At 42.9% G+C, this 16,641-nt stretch overlaps 1 protein-coding gene across 3 annotated transcripts; it reads left to right on the top strand.

Annotated features, from left to right (window-relative positions):
• The first annotated feature begins 1,549 nt into the window (after positions 1 to 1,549).
• On the top strand, positions 1,550 to 16,524 carry ogdhl (oxoglutarate dehydrogenase L). 3 transcript variants are annotated; one of them, XM_071480526.1, is made up of 23 exons: positions 1,567 to 1,699; positions 2,381 to 2,604; positions 3,087 to 3,257; positions 4,082 to 4,184; positions 5,707 to 5,822; positions 5,925 to 6,079; positions 6,515 to 6,661; positions 6,765 to 6,855; positions 6,954 to 7,133; positions 7,235 to 7,363; positions 7,700 to 7,879; positions 7,968 to 8,120; positions 8,792 to 8,894; positions 8,983 to 9,111; positions 9,485 to 9,635; positions 12,171 to 12,298; positions 12,384 to 12,562; positions 12,709 to 12,780; positions 13,289 to 13,414; positions 14,249 to 14,321; positions 14,407 to 14,570; positions 14,675 to 14,829; positions 14,945 to 16,524. In XM_071480526.1, exons 2-23 carry the CDS (start codon positions 2,383 to 2,385, stop codon positions 15,066 to 15,068), a joined length of 3,051 nt encoding a protein of 1,016 aa, XP_071336627.1. In that variant the 5' UTR covers positions 1,567 to 1,699; positions 2,381 to 2,382; the 3' UTR covers positions 15,069 to 16,524. The 3 variants fall into 3 exon arrangements, with proteins under 3 accessions (XP_071336628.1, XP_071336627.1, XP_071336626.1); XM_071480525.1 differs by lacking the exon at positions 1,567 to 1,699 and adding an exon at positions 1,772 to 1,938; XM_071480527.1 differs by lacking the exon at positions 2,381 to 2,604 and having other exon boundaries at positions 1,550 to 1,699.
• Positions 16,525 to 16,641: the final 117 nt, after the last annotated feature.

The following is a 16,641-nucleotide window of genomic DNA, read 5'->3' as shown; positions in this document are numbered from 1 at the left end:
ATTAGATGAATTAGGGTTCCTAAATAGCCTCATGACGCGGACTTCCATAAATGGTGTGTAGGCTTGGCTCGGGTAAGTGGATTAGACATTATCTGCTTCTCCCGCTCTTTGTACCGAGCCCAGCATTGACCAAATGAGCTGTGGACTCAGTCATGGACACAGTCAATTTGGTTTGGCAGACCTAACTGCTGATGGCTGCTGTAAGCCTGAGTCACCTGGACATTAACCGTGTTTAGGTTACTGGTGCCTCCTGGGTCAAAGCTGTAATGACTCTTTGGACACTGACCATTGACACTCAATGTATCCCACAGGTGAATAACCACAGTCAAAAACAATGATGGTGCATTTAGACACTTTTCAGCTCTTGCACATCGAAAACAGTTTCACCAGAATAGGAGAACAGTCGCATGTTTAATTTCCCCCATACTCGAGAAATGTTTCAAACACCAAACAGCTGGTCCAGTCGTGTCCCGTATAGTGATGTAATTATTCTAAACAGGATGTAATTTAACACCAAGCCCTGTTACCCAGCGGCACAGGTCTTTTCGTCGATGAACGCTATTAATAAAACGCCAGAAAGCAACTGGTCTTCACTCCATCTCTGTCAGGCAGCAACGCCACCACAACAAAATGGCATTTCAGTTCATAATTGCCTGACCCTGCGTTCTCCAGGTCAGCCGGAGAGCAGCACCAAACACAAATGCAAATAATGAAAAAAGGGAAGAACTCACATTTTCAGGGAACACTCAGCATCAATGCTGGCTGTTTTGGAGTGAAGGCATAGCGAATATATTATGGCTGTGGGTGAAAACACCTAGTTACATACAGTAGTGAAGTAGTGAAGTAGTAGTGAAGCCCAAAGATAACCAGTTTAAAAGCCACATAATGATACTGTGATTACTGTGGTGTTCTGATATTTTGATCTGCACTATTCTGTCTGGTAGATCCTCTTACAACTTGTGCCTGCTCCATTGTCCTTTTTTTTTTTTTTCTCCAGTGGTGTGTTTGTCATGATGGATAATGCTGTTCCTTCCTGTGCCAGCAAGTATGAATGATGAAAATCTAGATGAGAGGGAGAGCAGGGTTGGGGAGGGGGAAGGAGAGAGGGAGGGCCAATTATCTTATTGTTTAACCCACTCAAGGTAGAAGCCCATCAATCTGAAACCACTTGCTCAAATGACTCATGTTCAGCCTTTATAAAAGTTTAATTGGCTTATATAATTAACACTGAGGGGAAAGACATATGCGTGATGTAACTTAGAGGGGAAAAAAATGAGGGCGCAGAGGCTCGTAGATTTGAGGTGACAGGATTAAAGTCGGTGAAACAAAACACCTCAAACCAGACGATAATTAACTGATTCCCAATCTTTTTTTTTTTTTTTTTTTGTCACTTCAGAAGAAACAACTAATCTTGAAATGTAATTGTAGCAGTGGGTTGTTTTCCTGTCTCTGTGTCCCTGAGCTGGTGTGTTTGGCTGTTACTTAGGAACCACTGGCACCTCTGGGTGCAGCAGGGTGCCCGGTTTGCGGAGGAAGCACCACCTGACGAGCGGGTGGGGGTGGGGGGGGGCGTGTCCACCCGTAGCTGCTGCTGCCGCCGCTGCTGCTCTCGGATCTGTGTCACCTTCACTGACACCTGTCCTACTTTACCTGCACCCTTCTGCGATGGTAACAGAGTCGAAGAGCGGTGCAGTCTAAGGTAAATGTAGAAATAAAACATAGGTGACATTTCAAACCACCGTCCTTTTTTTTTTTTTTCCCGTGATGCCGCGCTTTTGCAGTGTCAGAGACGAGGGGAGATTATGAGGATTTGTGTTGACGTTGAGGGATTAGAGGTCCAGGGAAACCGTAGCAGAGCCAGAATGAACTAGGCAGTGTGTTGGCATTGATGTCGGCGCTGAGCCCTGAAGCAGACAGTAAAGCGTCCTGCAGGAAAAGGTGAGGAAGTTGTAGCAGCGGGTTGTACCTGCTGCAGTGACAGACCTCCGTACTTGGTTGGGCTGTTTTTTTTTTGCAGCTGGAGCGACTTTGAGCAGAAACAGACGCACGGGCCGTCACGTGACTGTTATTAGTCTTCGCAGTGGTTTATGCCTCAGTCGTGATTCCACTTAAAATACACGCCTGTAAAGGTCATTTCATCCATAACGAGTCTGCGCAATTACAGTCCGATGTGGGCGCTGTGCGTAACCTGCAATCAGTCCACAGCTGAGATACTGTTTGGTGCGTGGCATTCAGGCACATCTCAGTCAGAGGATGATTTGTAATAAAAAAAAAAACAAAAAACTGTGACGTCAAGCCCGATAATGCACGTTTTCACAAATGCTTGTTTGATCAAAGACGGTGTCTACAACCAGCTTTCTCCTTTTCTGTGCCTCTATAGCCATGAGTCAGTTCCGGGCGTTAGCGGGTGTGCTGAGGGGTGGGCGCGCTGGGGGGAGCCAGTGGCTGCGAGGGTGTGGAGGGGGCCCGGCCAGGCGCTGGGTTGATCCCAGGAGAGGCTGCTCCTCCGGGGCTGCGCCTGTTCTCTCTGCGGTGGCCAGCAGCTCCAGCTATGTGGAGGAGATGTACTTTGCCTGGCTGGAGGATCATAAAAACGTCCATGAGGTAACAGTGAGCGACATGTGCCATTTATTTCCATATCAGTCAATAACAGCTGAGAGTTTGTGATATTGAATATAAGCTTTTTTTTTTTTGCCCATAAATGGAAATTTGCAGAGGGAACAATGCGCAGTATCCCTGGAACCAGGACTGGGTGAACAGCTAAATTACCATGTGTTGGTCTTGAAACACAGTTCAGCATATCTCTGGCTGGTGGACACATTAAATGTGCACTAGGGTGTGCTGGTTGCTGAACTGCCTGAGTCATGTAAATATACTGTAGCTGCAAATGTCCTGGACTCCTGCCCGGCCTTTCACAGACATGTCACCCCCAGCCTTTCTTCCTTCCATTGTGACTAAAGGGCAGGAAAACAATATAAACACAACTTACACAGTGTCCACTAATGTCCTTCATTATTAGTCACTAAGCACTGTTGGTCCATGTTCCTGTCTGCCTCCTGTTCGATCTGTCTTTCTCGCTCTTCTAGTCTTGGGATGCGTTCTTCCGTAACATCCAGGCCTCCAGTCTGTCTGGCGAGGCGGGTGAGAGACGTCCCTCCGCTCTGCTCCAGGGCCGAGTGCTGTCCCACTCGGCAGACATGACACAGAAGGTGGTGGAGGACCACCTGGCTGTACATACTCTCATTAGAGCCTACCAGGTACTCCACACCCACCTGGCCCAGCTGTGAGGAACGCGCACAAACGGATGCACTCACGCATCAGCTTTTGGTGTAATGTGGATTTATGTTATTTACAAATGAAAAGATTGATCACATATCTCACAGGCATCGGTTTAAATCTTAAAGTAGTGTCTGTGTGCAGAATAAGGATGTCATCTGCCTTGAGCCACAACTGGCTGACGATTAGTATCTCCGACGTGTGTGTGTGTGAGTGTGTGTGTGAAAAATGCATCAAACAAAATCAGCTTGACTCGCCAAAACAGATGCAACTGGCAATGGGAGCTGTTTAGACTGTGTGTCCTTGTATTAAAAGGAATGTACAATTTGTTTGTCACTGCATGAGGTTATGCAAATTGGTAGATTAAGTCTAACCTACTTACCCTGGCTGCTTTTTGAAAATGGAAATATCAAAGAGACTACTTAAACAAAACAGGTGGTAACGTTCCCCTCGCCCTCAAATTAATTCGAGGAACTATCCGAGGGATTTATTAAATTCTGTCTTTTGGCAAAAGCGTCACTTTTATTCCCAGCTTGTTGAAATCCTGGTGGGAATGTGTGTGTGTGTGTGTGTGTGCGCGTGTGCGTACATACACATAAAAGAACTCCCATGGGGCTCTTTCCTCAGAGAGGTTGACCTGTAACTGAGTGTTAGCTTATTCTCCAGCTGTTCACACTCAGCATCATGCTGGCAGCAGGCCCCTCTCCAAATTGCCACTTGTTCTCTCCTGCTAGTCACTTTCTGTTTTTTACTTCTCCATCTCTCCATCTCTTATTATCTCTCCCGTCTTGATCTCTCTGAGTAGATTCGTGGTCACCATGTTGCCCAGTTAGACCCTCTGGGAATCCTGGAGGCTGACCTGGACTCCTTCGTTCCCTCTGACCTGATCACCACCATTGATAAATTAGGTGAGGCTCGCAACAGTACAACATCACAACTGAAGAACTTTGTGATGCCGTTGTTGTCTTTGGTCTATTGTGTTCGTAGTCTTTCATTTACTGAGGTAGTTTCATAACCTCAATGAAACACATTTAAAACTGTATTATTTCAACATATGTCAAAGTTATTCTATAATAATAATAATAATAGTAATAATAATAAATAAATAATGAACTGTATTTATAGAGCACTTTTCATACAAGAAATGTAGCTCAAAGTGCTTTACAATAAGAAATGGAATAGTACAATAAAATAAGGGCTTAGACTTTGTAAATAAGAGGTATATGGTTCCTTATTATAGCCCCCTTTCATAGCTAATGAAATATGGAGATAACCTGGAGGCAGTGTTTATGCTGATGAGATTCCTACTATAGAAGGCCTTTCCTCTAATTAACTCAGGATACTCGTGTTTAAAGAGTTCAGTCAAAACCATATTATTCTCTTTGGTAGCTTCTTCTTCGTTATGACTGTAAATATCTGATTTGTATTTTTCCTGTTTGTCTGTACATGTATAATACACACACCTCCGATCGAGGGTTGTGTAACTCACCAGACCCAGCAGTGTATGTGGTATTTCAGTATAAAGGGCGGCGTTGCGTTCTCTGCCAAGTCTGTGTACGGGTAGGTTGTCCTAATGCTGTCATTAATCTCAGGACTAGCTCTTGTCATTCTCCATTTCATTAAGCGGACCGAGGGTCGAAAGATGCGGGACGGCCACAGAAAGCAATCGAAGTCTACGGTAATGGCCAGTAAAGAGGAGAGAGAGAGAGAGAGAGAGAGATAAAGAGAGACATTGTTTCTGCTGTTATCAGTGATCAGTGTGTGTCAGGACATAGCGTTGCATTATGTATTGTTACCAGGACTATAGCTCCTTAATGAAAGCTAATGACAGCCTCCCTGGCCCCTTATTTGGTCAGCTGATAGTACACGAGTCTATTCTTGGCCCCCTTTGTCTTTGCCGTGTTCCTAATATGATTTGCACCTGTCTCCTCTTATGTTGCTTGCGATCTTGAGCTTGAGCAGCGCTCTCAGGTGGGCTTTGTCAGAACAGAGACCTATGTGAAGCTACAGATACTGGTGCTGTATCTCCACAGGCCCTACACATTCATACTGGTTAAGAGATTATATTTTCTACACAAGATTTACTTTCACAGTTTTTGCCATCAAATCAATCAACTCCAGTTATAATTTTGAATTTTACCACTCAATTCGCCGCAGGCCTATGATCTGAGTGTGGAGGGAGCACCGCAGTCTCATTAAGAGTTGCACCTAAGGATTGTTTTCATTATCAATTAATCTTTGGTTATTATGTTTTAATAGCTCAATTAGTCATCATTTAGTCTATAAAAATATCAATCACAATTTCCCAGAGTCCAAGATGACATGTTCAGATGGCTTGTTTATTTAACCTTCAGTCCTTCACTTACTTTTGAGAAGCTGGAACCAACAGTGTTTGATATTTATTTATTTATGTACGTGGTGTTATTGTAGGTTTCTATGGTCTTGATGAGCCTGACCTGGACAGGAGCTTCCAGCTGCCCCCTACCACCTTCATCGGAGGAGAAAACACCACTCTTCCTCTGAGAGAAATCATACGCAGACTAGAGGTATTTTGCTTGTGAGTTTGTGCCCATACATTTTTCTAACAATGGGGGAAAGCAATAACACTATACAATGCTATTTGATTTTTTTTTAAATCTCTTTTTTAGACATCCTATTGTGGTCATATAGGAGTCGAATTCATGTTCATCAACAATGTGAACCAGTGTCAGTGGATTCGTCAGAAATTTGAGACTCCGGGAATCATGCAGTTCACTAATGCTGAGAAGAGAACTTTGCTCGCCCGCCTGATCAGATCCACACGGTCAGCAGTGACTAAACATTTTCTAGCTTACGCTGTTGGTGACAGCACGATACTTCACTTTTCTTTATAGCTCATGTAACATCAACAAAAGCCCTGTAAGCCTGTGTGTTTGGAAAGATAAACGCCTTAGTCTTCATGTGAGCTCATTTTCATCATTGATAAATGATCTTGAAGACTACTGGAGGTTCCTGGAAGTGATCTGCCTATTGTTAGTGTGCATATTTCTTCTCCTGTGACTTATTTATTTCTTTGTGATAATGTAACAGTAGAGTAAATCAATTTGTGCTAAGTGTGATAAATTAGTGTAGATGTACCTAAATCCTTTTGTGCAAATACCCCAAACCTTCATAATGTTGTTCCCAAATTCTTGACTGCTCATTTAATGAATCTCATAAAGTATTGTCAGTTATTCCTCAGTTGTTTTTTTATGTTTAGGTTTGAGGACTTCCTGGCCAGGAAGTGGTCATCAGAGAAACGTTTTGGTCTTGAGGGCTGTGAAGTGCTCATCCCTGCTCTTAAAACCATCATTGACAAATCGAGTGCTGCAGGCATCGACAGTGTGATCATGGGGATGCCTCATCGGTAATGTGCATTACACCTCCTGTCACCACTCATTTCAGTGTATGCATGCAGGCAATTATTTTCCTCCCATGTCTGATGTAGACTTTTTAAACTGTATGTCCAGGGGTCGACTGAATGTCCTCGCCAATGTGATCCGTAAGGACCTGGATCAGATCTTCTGCCAGTTTGACCCCAAGTTAGAGGCTGCTGATGAGGTGAGGAAACGGTTAATATATGACAATTTGGAAAACTATCAGAGAAAAGCATTTTGGAAGTACAAGCGATGCTTTATTTGCTCTTCATGTCTATGTAGGGTTCGGGTGATGTCAAGTACCATCTTGGGATGTACCACGAGAGGATTAACCGCGAGACAGACAAGGACATCGCGCTGTCGCTCATGGCAAACCCCTCCCACCTGGAGGCAGTGGACCCAGTGGTTCAGGGCAAGGCCAAGGCTGAGCAGTTCTACAGAGGAGACACCCAGGGAAAGAAGGTAACAGTTATCATACCAGGTGCACGGTGGCTAGGTTTCTGTTTTGGAAACAAGATTTCAAGGTGCTTCGTCCTGTTAAGTCTGTGATGTGATTTTTCCAGGTCATGTCGATCTTGATGCACGGTGATGCTGCGTTTGCCGGACAAGGTGTTGTGTATGAGACCTTCCACTTGAGTGAGCTTCCCTCCTACACGACACATGGTACAATCCATGTGGTGGTCAATAACCAGGTATTGGAAAGAACAGTCACTATATCAGTGTCACAACAACATTTTCTAGAATGCATACCTTTTATTATTTGCCCACATGCCAACAGTTATGGCAGTAATACTAATACTATTGCTAATACTAATAATCTTACTGGTATAATTATTACTACTGCTACACTTGCTTTAAATAATTCTGTTAAAATAATGATTCCAAACAAATTGTAATTAAAAACGAACAAAATTAGGTGTCAAAGCTTTTGTTTTACACAAATCTTATTAAACTCATTTTGATCATTATGTGTGATTTAATCTCTAAATGTTACCATGTTTAGTGTGTGATTGTTGCCCCCCCCCCAGATTGGCTTCACCACAGACCCTCGAGTTGCCCGCTCCTCTCCCTACCCCACCGATGTGGCTCGCGTTGTCAACGCACCCATCTTCCACGTGAACGCCGATGACCCCGAGGCTGTCATGTACGTGTGTCGGGTGGCTGCGGAGTGGAGGACCACCTTCAACAAAGATGTCGTCATTGACCTGGTCAGTCACAGCCAAGTCGTAATGAATTAACAGCTACATATAAAGACATGTTTTTAAGGCGCGCGTGTGTGTGTGTGTGTTGTTTCAGGTTTGTTACAGACGGTTTGGCCATAACGAGATGGATGAGCCCATGTTCACCCAGCCGCTGATGTACAAACAGATCCGTCGGCAGGAGCATGTGCTGAAAAAGTACTCTGACAAGCTCATTGCTGAGGGGGTGGTGACGCTGCAGGAATTTGAGGTTTGTGATCTAATGCTGTTTGCTCTTGTTAAATATGCTGTATATTGGTAGCTGCTACTGTATGCTGTTTTATTTGATATCGCCATCCGCTGGACTGCGTGCATTAAATCAAACTTAGATATTACCCTAGCCTTTTAGTAAATGTGTTGTGCCAGCAGTGCTGTAGTTGAGTTTCAATTTACTGACTCAGTTCAATCACCTAGCCTCACAATCCCTCAAACTGAGAATATATTGCCCAATGAAGTTGAAGTATACCTCAGATTCTGGGGCCATTCAATGGAATTGCTCAGGTTCGTCATCCAAAAAAGAAACTGATCGTAACATCCATTTTGAAATTTTTTTTTATGCCACATGTTAGAGAAATACTGCAGCACCTCTGCCGGTGTGTTAGCCCCTGGCTTTTGATGGACATTGTTTTCTGTTGTGTGGCCTGCTGCTATTTGGAGTCTTGCAAAAGCCCCATTTATAATATAGCGAGGCTGAATCATTACTGGTGGTGGAGACTTTCCTGCTCCCCTAATCTCTCTATCTCTCTCTCTTCCTCAGTCTCCTTCTTTCTGTCTTAGCTACACACACTTTTCATTTGTCAGCTCCAATTAAAGTACGGATAATATGGCATTAATGTGGTATTTTTCATTGTACCTATTACACAATACCGAATGTGGTTGCAGGAAGAAGTTGCCAAATACGACAAGATATGTGAGGAGGCATACACCAGCTCCAAGGATGAAAAGATCTCACACATTCGACACTGGCTCGACTCCCCCTGGCCAGGTGAATTGTCCCTTTACTTTAAAGAATTTTCTTCTTTTCCTGTTCACACTTTCTGCTCCTGCTAGAATGCAGCTGTCTCTCTCTGTAGATTTCTTCACGGCGGAGGGAGAGCCCAAGAGCATGAGCTGTGTCCCTACCGGACTGGATGAGGAGGTTCTGCAGCACATTGGCCACACAGCCAGCTCAGTGCCTCTGGAAGATTTTAAGATCCACCCTGGTGAGTCTGCTTGGTTTGTGCAGGAAAACAGAGCGCCAAGACAAACTAGCAGTCATGGTAATAGTGAGAGAGATGTCCCAGAAAATGATGCAATGACAGAGGAGCACACATCACTGCAGTATGGAATACATGCCCATGAATAATATACTAAAGGTTTGTAAAACACAAACCTCAGTGCCACAAGTACTTCATTTTTGGACATTTCCTTTTACAGGAATGATATTAGGTCAATTAAAGCAGTTCACCTGGAAACCTAAGAGCAGGGTTTTGGTCGACACAGCTGATGTTATAATAATTAAGACTGCCACAAGGGTTGTTAATGTTTCTTACAACACTACAACTACTACAGCTCGTGTGTGTGTGTCTATTCCAGGTGTGTCTCGTATCCTGCGTGGTCGAGCTGACCTGGTGAAGAATCGGCAGATGGACTGGGCTCTAGGAGAGTACATGGCCTTTGGTTCCCTTCTCAAAGATGGCATCCATGTTCGACTCAGTGGACAGGATGTAGAGCGGGGCACCTTTAGGTGAGTCCATGTGCACCTAACTGAAAACTCAGTGCTGCCTCTACAGGGATTTACATGAATCTTTTTTTTAACCTCTGTGCCTGTTTGCATTAATGTCCTCATCTGCACTACAAGGAGCTCCTGCTGCCACCACCGCCTCCTGCTGTGTGCAGCTCTGCTGTACTAAAGAAACTTCAGGTGTAAATATTGAATAAACAGTGTTTGAAATATGTTTTTGATTTTTTTTCCCTTGTGGAGTTATAGTTTCTCCTTTTATTGACTGAGCCCGTACACTCATCACAAATTAGGTTTATCTTTCTCTACAGTCCTGTACAAATGCTGGCTGACAAGTCAGTGTCATTGTTTCTGTTTCATCATTCACCTGAATCATATCGTGATGTAATGACATTATCTTTTTATCATTCTACAAATTGCTGTTTCAGTGATGGTGTTGCAGTGAACTTCATTACAATGAAATAGGTTGGGAAGCTACAACCTCAGTAATGTATAATTGAATGAATACCTCTCTAAAGGTGTCAATCAAAACTTAACATTATCCTCTTTGTAAAGGTAGAATTGAGTGTATGTCCATGTTGGAACAATCCTTAAGACTGTGTCACCCAGCTCTACAGTGACTCTTACATTGAGATTTCCCCAATTGTACTATTTGAGTTTGTCAGGGTCAGCATGCCTGACCAGAGTTAAGGCATAAAATCAAACAAACAAACAAACAAAAAAAACACTCTAATAAAGAAAGTGAATTTAGCAATTGGGGGGTTGGGGGGGTGGCACAGGGAGTCTGTCAGACAGAGGACGTCAGCACAGTCTCCTGGGATCTGTGAAGCCCACATGGTGTTGTCATGGTATGGAGGGAACGAGTGACACATGAACAAAACCAGCTCCCCCTTTTCATTGCGCCTGTCTCATCTGTCCCCTATCATTTCTCCACCAGCCCATCTCCACTGACACCGCCCCCCTCCCCAGCCCGCCTCCAGCTCACAGCGACATACATCACACTAACTAACCAGAGGCTACGGGGCTTTTTATTTTTGCCTCACATTTACCACAGACATCAACTTCTCCTCTTCCTCTGTCCTGTTCAGTAGGGTAATTTGCCTGGCCTGAGAAAAAATGGCAGCAGTCAAACACTAGATATCACTGGTCTTTTATTCTTTGTGTTACCGTTCTTTCTCATTATACTATACTTTACCCCCTTTACCTCCTTTTACCGCTTTTTTCTTCCTTCCACCTACACTTTTTTCATCCCCCACTACTCTTGTTTCTCATCTTAGGAGCTGAGCATATTGGCATGTTACAGTTGAGTGGTCCTGCTTGCGTTTCTGTGATGTACGTAACAGCGTGGACTAATGGATTCAGTTGTCGTGTTTGGGTGGGTTGCATGCGCTGCTCCGTGCACCCCTTTCCCTGACTAATGGGGCCCCCAGGCAGAGGAAGTATGTGTGTTTTTGTGTGTGTATACGTGAAAAAAAAAAAAAAAAAAACCACACAGAAAGAAGAGAGAGGTGGGCAGTTTATGAGGCAATCCAAGAGAAAGACTTAGTTCTCATGAGGGTTTTTTGGGTCCTCTTTGGATTGTGTGCAAGCGAATTGGGGAAGTGAAGAATGAAATTAGGAGTGTTACCTCAATTAATGCTGGATGCTCTTGATTTTCTTCTTTCATCAAAGGATTACTTGAAGAGAAAGTGTATATCCTGCAGATGTGGAGCAAGGATCAAACAAAACAATTATGCAGTACATGGCGTGGCCTCATTAGTCCATAATTATGGATGATATTATTCAGAGGTCTCAAATCATGATCATGATTCTAGGAGGTAATATATCACGTTCAAGATAATAATCAATAGATTTTGGTTATTTCCTGCAGTTCTTCCGTCTGACAATTACATAACCTCTAGCGCTGCATGTGCATGTAGACGTCATTGGAGTGATGTTAAAGGGGTTTAAGTGATTGTCTGATTGTGCTGAACTTGAAGGCTGATTCCTACACTGGGAGCGAGCCGACTGGCAGGGCTTGTTAACGCTTGGCTCTTTGCTCCCATCAACTCTTGTTGGGGCTCATGCTCGCTGAAGATCAGGAGAGAGGAGGGTACTTTCTATGGAGTGCCTTCATGGGCTGAAACACAGGCCGCTGTGTGTGTGTGTGTGTGTTTACCATGCATCAACTGCCTCTTGTTTTCACCACTATTATTTAAGAGAGCTTAGAGTCCTGAAGATCTTTTGTGGCAATATATGCTGCAGTTATAAATACACTTGGGTTTTCTGTCCACTAAATACAAGTGATGAAATGATTAGTTGTTAAATGTCAATTGTCAAAAATGGACTGATCAGTTAAAGAACAAAAATCACAAGCCTTAACTGGTTCCAGCTTCTTAAATGTGGCATTTTACTTTTTTCCTTTGTTTTCTATTATTGCAAAATAAATTTTTATGCATTATTTAAAGTCCCATACGCGTATGGATGCCTTTCACATCAGTGTTGTTTTTTCTGTTTGCCTGCTTCAGTTCTTTCTGTCTCTGTTTATCTTGTGTTTTGCAGTCACCGTCATCATGTTCTGCACGACCAAGAAGTAGACAAACGCATCTGTGTTCCCATGAACCACCTGTGGACCAGCCAGGCTCCTTACACTGTCTGCAACAGCTCCTTGTCAGAGTACGGAGTGCTAGGTAAGGCTGAAGCCAAACTGGCTACATGGCACGTTATAGAAAGTATTTTTTTTTCTGCTCTGTTAGATGATGACTGTGATTTCAGGCTTTGAGCTTGGCTTTGCCATGGCCAGTCCCAATGCTCTGATCCTATGGGAGGCCCAGTTTGGAGACTTTCACAACACAGCCCAGTGTATCATTGACCAGTTCATCAGCTCAGGCCAGGCCAAGTGGGTCCGCAACAATGGCATTGTCCTCCTGCTGCCACATGGGATGGAGGGAATGGTGAGAACCAGGCTATAGTCCTTTAGAAAATGGAATAAGGATATTATTCTGTAGTATGTGATTGTGAGAAGATGCTACATCTTTAAGTGAAATTCCTCTTCCACTTTCTGATTATGTGTCCTGCTCTTCTCGTCCTCTGTCCTCAGGGTCCAGAACATTCATCAGCTCGCCCTGAGCGCTTCCTGCAGATGAGCAATGATGACCCCGATCACTTCCCTGTGTGTTCACATGTGCAATTTACATTACAGCTCAAATGGTTACCAGTTTCAGGAATGTGATTACCTAATGATAAATGTCAAAGAAACTCCAAGAGTGCGCTGCATTTCAAATCCAGTAGCTTCCCGTTTTAACGGCTATGCTTAAGTCATGACCACTTTAGTGATGATTGCCAATTTCTTGAGAGCTGAAAGGTCTCTTAATTGTGGCCTCCAAAGAGTTGGTATTCAGCAGTAAGTCAGGTCCAAGGGTCGGCTCGTACGAGGGAGCCACAGCGGGCTGTATCAGCAGAAGCTAACCAGATTCATCTCCAAATGGGATATTGATCACACTATTAGTGGGAGCATACTGAGGGATTAGCATTCGCATACACATACACACACACACACACACAAAATACACATAAGCATTACATCTCCTGCCCAATTATGAGAAAAAGACATTATTACAACCAACACAATGTATAATTTTGTGCATATAATTTCTTGAAATTCTTCTTCTTTTACGAAGGAGTTGAGTGGAGACTTTGAGGTCCAGCAGCTGCACGACTGTAACTGGATCGTAGTCAACTGCTCCACGCCTGCTAACTACTGTCATGTGCTCAGACGACAGATTCTGCTGCCATTCAGAAAACCGGTAAAGTGTAACATCCTCGTCACTGTGTTTTAACTGTGTCTTGCTTAGCTCCAGTCTGTCATGTGATGATATTGTTTGCACATTTAAAATTTTTCCCAGATTGCATTCAGATCACACATGTAAGCCACTGTTTGGTGATTTGACAGCAGTTACTGATGTTGGATTTTCAGAGTCCTCAAAAACTCTTTTTTCCCCTTGACATAAAATACTATTTAGTTTACCGCCGCAGCAGGTCATGCCTGTTATTTGAATTAAGTCAAAATTACTATGTCATGATACAATACTCTATCACAACCATGATTTAAAAAGAAATTCAGTTTGCAGAAACATATGTAACCCTAATATTTACCTACTTTGAACCACTAAAGTAGTTATAGTTTAGATATAAAGTTGTTGGATCTAAAGCGTTTCTCTTTTTTTTTTGTATGTGCACAACTCTTTTTTCAGTCTCTCACAGCTTTCAGCCACAGTGAATGTCTTAACTGATCCCCTGTCGCACGTAAATGCAATGCTTTGCGAAGCATGAGAAAATTACTTCCTGAGCAAATTAGTGAGGGGGCCAACAGGGGATAATATTGTTTGTTTTTTATGAAAGACTCTGAGATTCTGGACTTGGTCTGCTGAGCACAAAGGGTTTTATTTATTTGATTGTTACAGAAATGTTTTGTTTTCCCAATGCTGATGTTGCATGCTATATGGTGGCAATAAATTAGCGTGAAAAGAGATAAAAACTTTCATCTCTGGAGTTTTTTCAAGGTGCACAATAAAGATACGGATGACAGAATCAATCTGTTGTCTGTTGTTGACAGAAACTTTTTTCTTTTTTTTCCACAGCTGATTATTTTCACTCCAAAATCTCTGCTTAGGCACCCGGATGCAAGGTCGAGTTTCGATGAACTCGCCAAAGGTGGAGTTTAACTTTATCTCTGTGAAATGTGTGTACAGATGTAGGTGTACAGCTAGAGCAAACATACCATATCCACTGTCTGCAGGCACCAAGTTCAAGAGGTTGATTCCTGATGAGGGTCCTGCCAATCAAAGCCCAGGCCAAGTGAAGAGGGTGATCTTCTGCACTGGCAAAGTCTACTACGAACTGGCCAAAGAGAGGAAACGGCAAAACTTGGAGAGAGACGTTGCCATCATCAGACTTGAGCAGGTGTTTAATCCTTCTCCTCTGACATGTTGTACACTGGATTTTGAAATGGAAGAGATGCAGTTTTGTAATTTCTTTTTGTCACTTATTCTTTGTCTTCCCCTCAGATCTCTCCATTCCCATTTGACCTGGTCAGAGCAGAGACAGAGAAATATGCCAACGCTGAGCTGGTCTGGTGTCAGGAGGAGCACAAAAACATGGGTTACTACGATTACGTCCGGCCACGTTTCCTCACGGTGGTGGCCAACAAGAAACCCATTTGGTAAGGGGCTCGCTTGATTTGCTCATGACCAGTGCAAACTGGAACAATCTGTTAAGAGAGTCTGGTGAAGGATTTGAACTCTCGTCACTGGTGACAAACCTTGTGTGTCCTCCAGGTATGTGGGACGGGATCCTGCAGCTGCACCTGCGACTGGGAACAAGTCCACCCACCTGAACGAGCTGCGGAGGTTCATGGACACTGCTTTCAACCTGAGCGCCTTCCAGGGGAAGGACTTGTAAAGGAGATCTGGAGTGATAACCAGGCTGGAGGGGCAGTTTCATCTCCAACCACCATAGTCTATTTATGAAGTCTTCACAAGGCACAGTTTTACGACTCTTATAGATTTATGACAATCTGGAGCATCACCTGGTTTTAGTAGGCATCATTCGAACCCCTGATAACTTTATGTGATATATGCAGAATCAGTCTTTTCACTGTAATGCACTAATGTAACGCATGGGACAGAACAGCAATTATTGCTGTCCCCTGGCCATGCTCAATGTCAAATCAAATCATGTGTTTTTTATTTGTATATCCTAAAATCACCCACTGTCATCCTTTATCTTCATACCCTTAATTTGGAGAACGAAAACCTCCACATGTAGTCTGACCCCAGCTTTACTGCAACAGTCTGCACTTCATTCAATCAACACTGTTCAGCAAAAGGCCTTTTTGATGGTTTTTGTACAGTAAACTGTGTTTGTACCACAAAATGTTGTCTAAAGAGAACTAGACACATTTTCAGCCTCTAAAGGGTGCTAAACCTCCAACCCCTTTATTTCAAAATAAAAGTTACTTCCAAATATTATACAAACATTAACTATAATCACTCAATCGTCGAACTCTCACTTGACCACCTACTGTAGATGAGTGTTGAAGTAGCAACAGTACACTCTGTACCTCTAATAACATTCATACACCAACTTTCAGATTTGTGACAATCACTGTTTAGCTTTACTACTGTTGATACCTCCATTGCTTATATGCAGAATACTAGTGTATATTTATAGTATTGATTAGCATTTGTATTAATTTTTGTAGATGATGACAAGATACATGCAAAACACTGACTGGTGTACTTAGACAATGAATGTACTGTATATCATATATCACAGGTATGAAGACTGTTCTGCAATTAAACACAGCAGTAGCTTTACTAACTGTATTTGCTTTGGCTACCTTAGCTGTAAGTGAAAGAAAGTGTATTTATTGTCACACCTCACTTCACCAGGAGACATGAGCCAGCTGGCACAGAGACTTGCAGCCATGTTTTCTACTTCCTCTTTGGAGGCTGAGGGATGCACGCACACACACACACACACACACGCACACACAACAAAGCCTTGGATGCTTTGAGAGCAATACTGACGCTTGGTTGTCATATTAAAATCCCCAGGTATTTAACAGAATTAATATTAGTTACCTCTCTGCTTTGTAATGCTACATAAAATTATGTGTCTTGTTTAACTATACTATAGCTTTCCTTTTCCACTTACAGCTGAAGATTTAACCACAAGCCATGCACAAACATCATCTTAAATGTTTTAATACATTTTAGGTTTATGTGTTGTACTTTATTAATGGAAATAAATATGTCCGCATGTCAATGTGGGTACTGAAACATATGCACAACTTGATGGGGTTGCACCTATACTAGGAATAGTGACATATGCAATAAAATATGTTTAAGTTCAATGATGTGCTTTGGTCGTCATGTTTAGTTGCATAGTTGCATGTGAACAAAAACGTTTATGGTTTGATGAAACATAGTAGTAGTAGCAGTTGAACCAATCTACTAAGGGCAAATTTTTG

Source organism: Trachinotus anak, unplaced genomic scaffold, assembly GCF_046630095.1.
Source record: "Trachinotus anak isolate AG129_WGS33_773 ecotype Australia unplaced genomic scaffold, CSIRO_AGI_Tana_v1 ptg000007l, whole genome shotgun sequence".
NCBI classification, from domain to species: Eukaryota; Metazoa; Chordata; class Actinopteri; order Carangiformes; family Carangidae; genus Trachinotus; species Trachinotus anak.
Note: the sequence above shows the minus strand (reverse complement) of the source record. Positions and strands in the feature narration are given on the sequence as shown.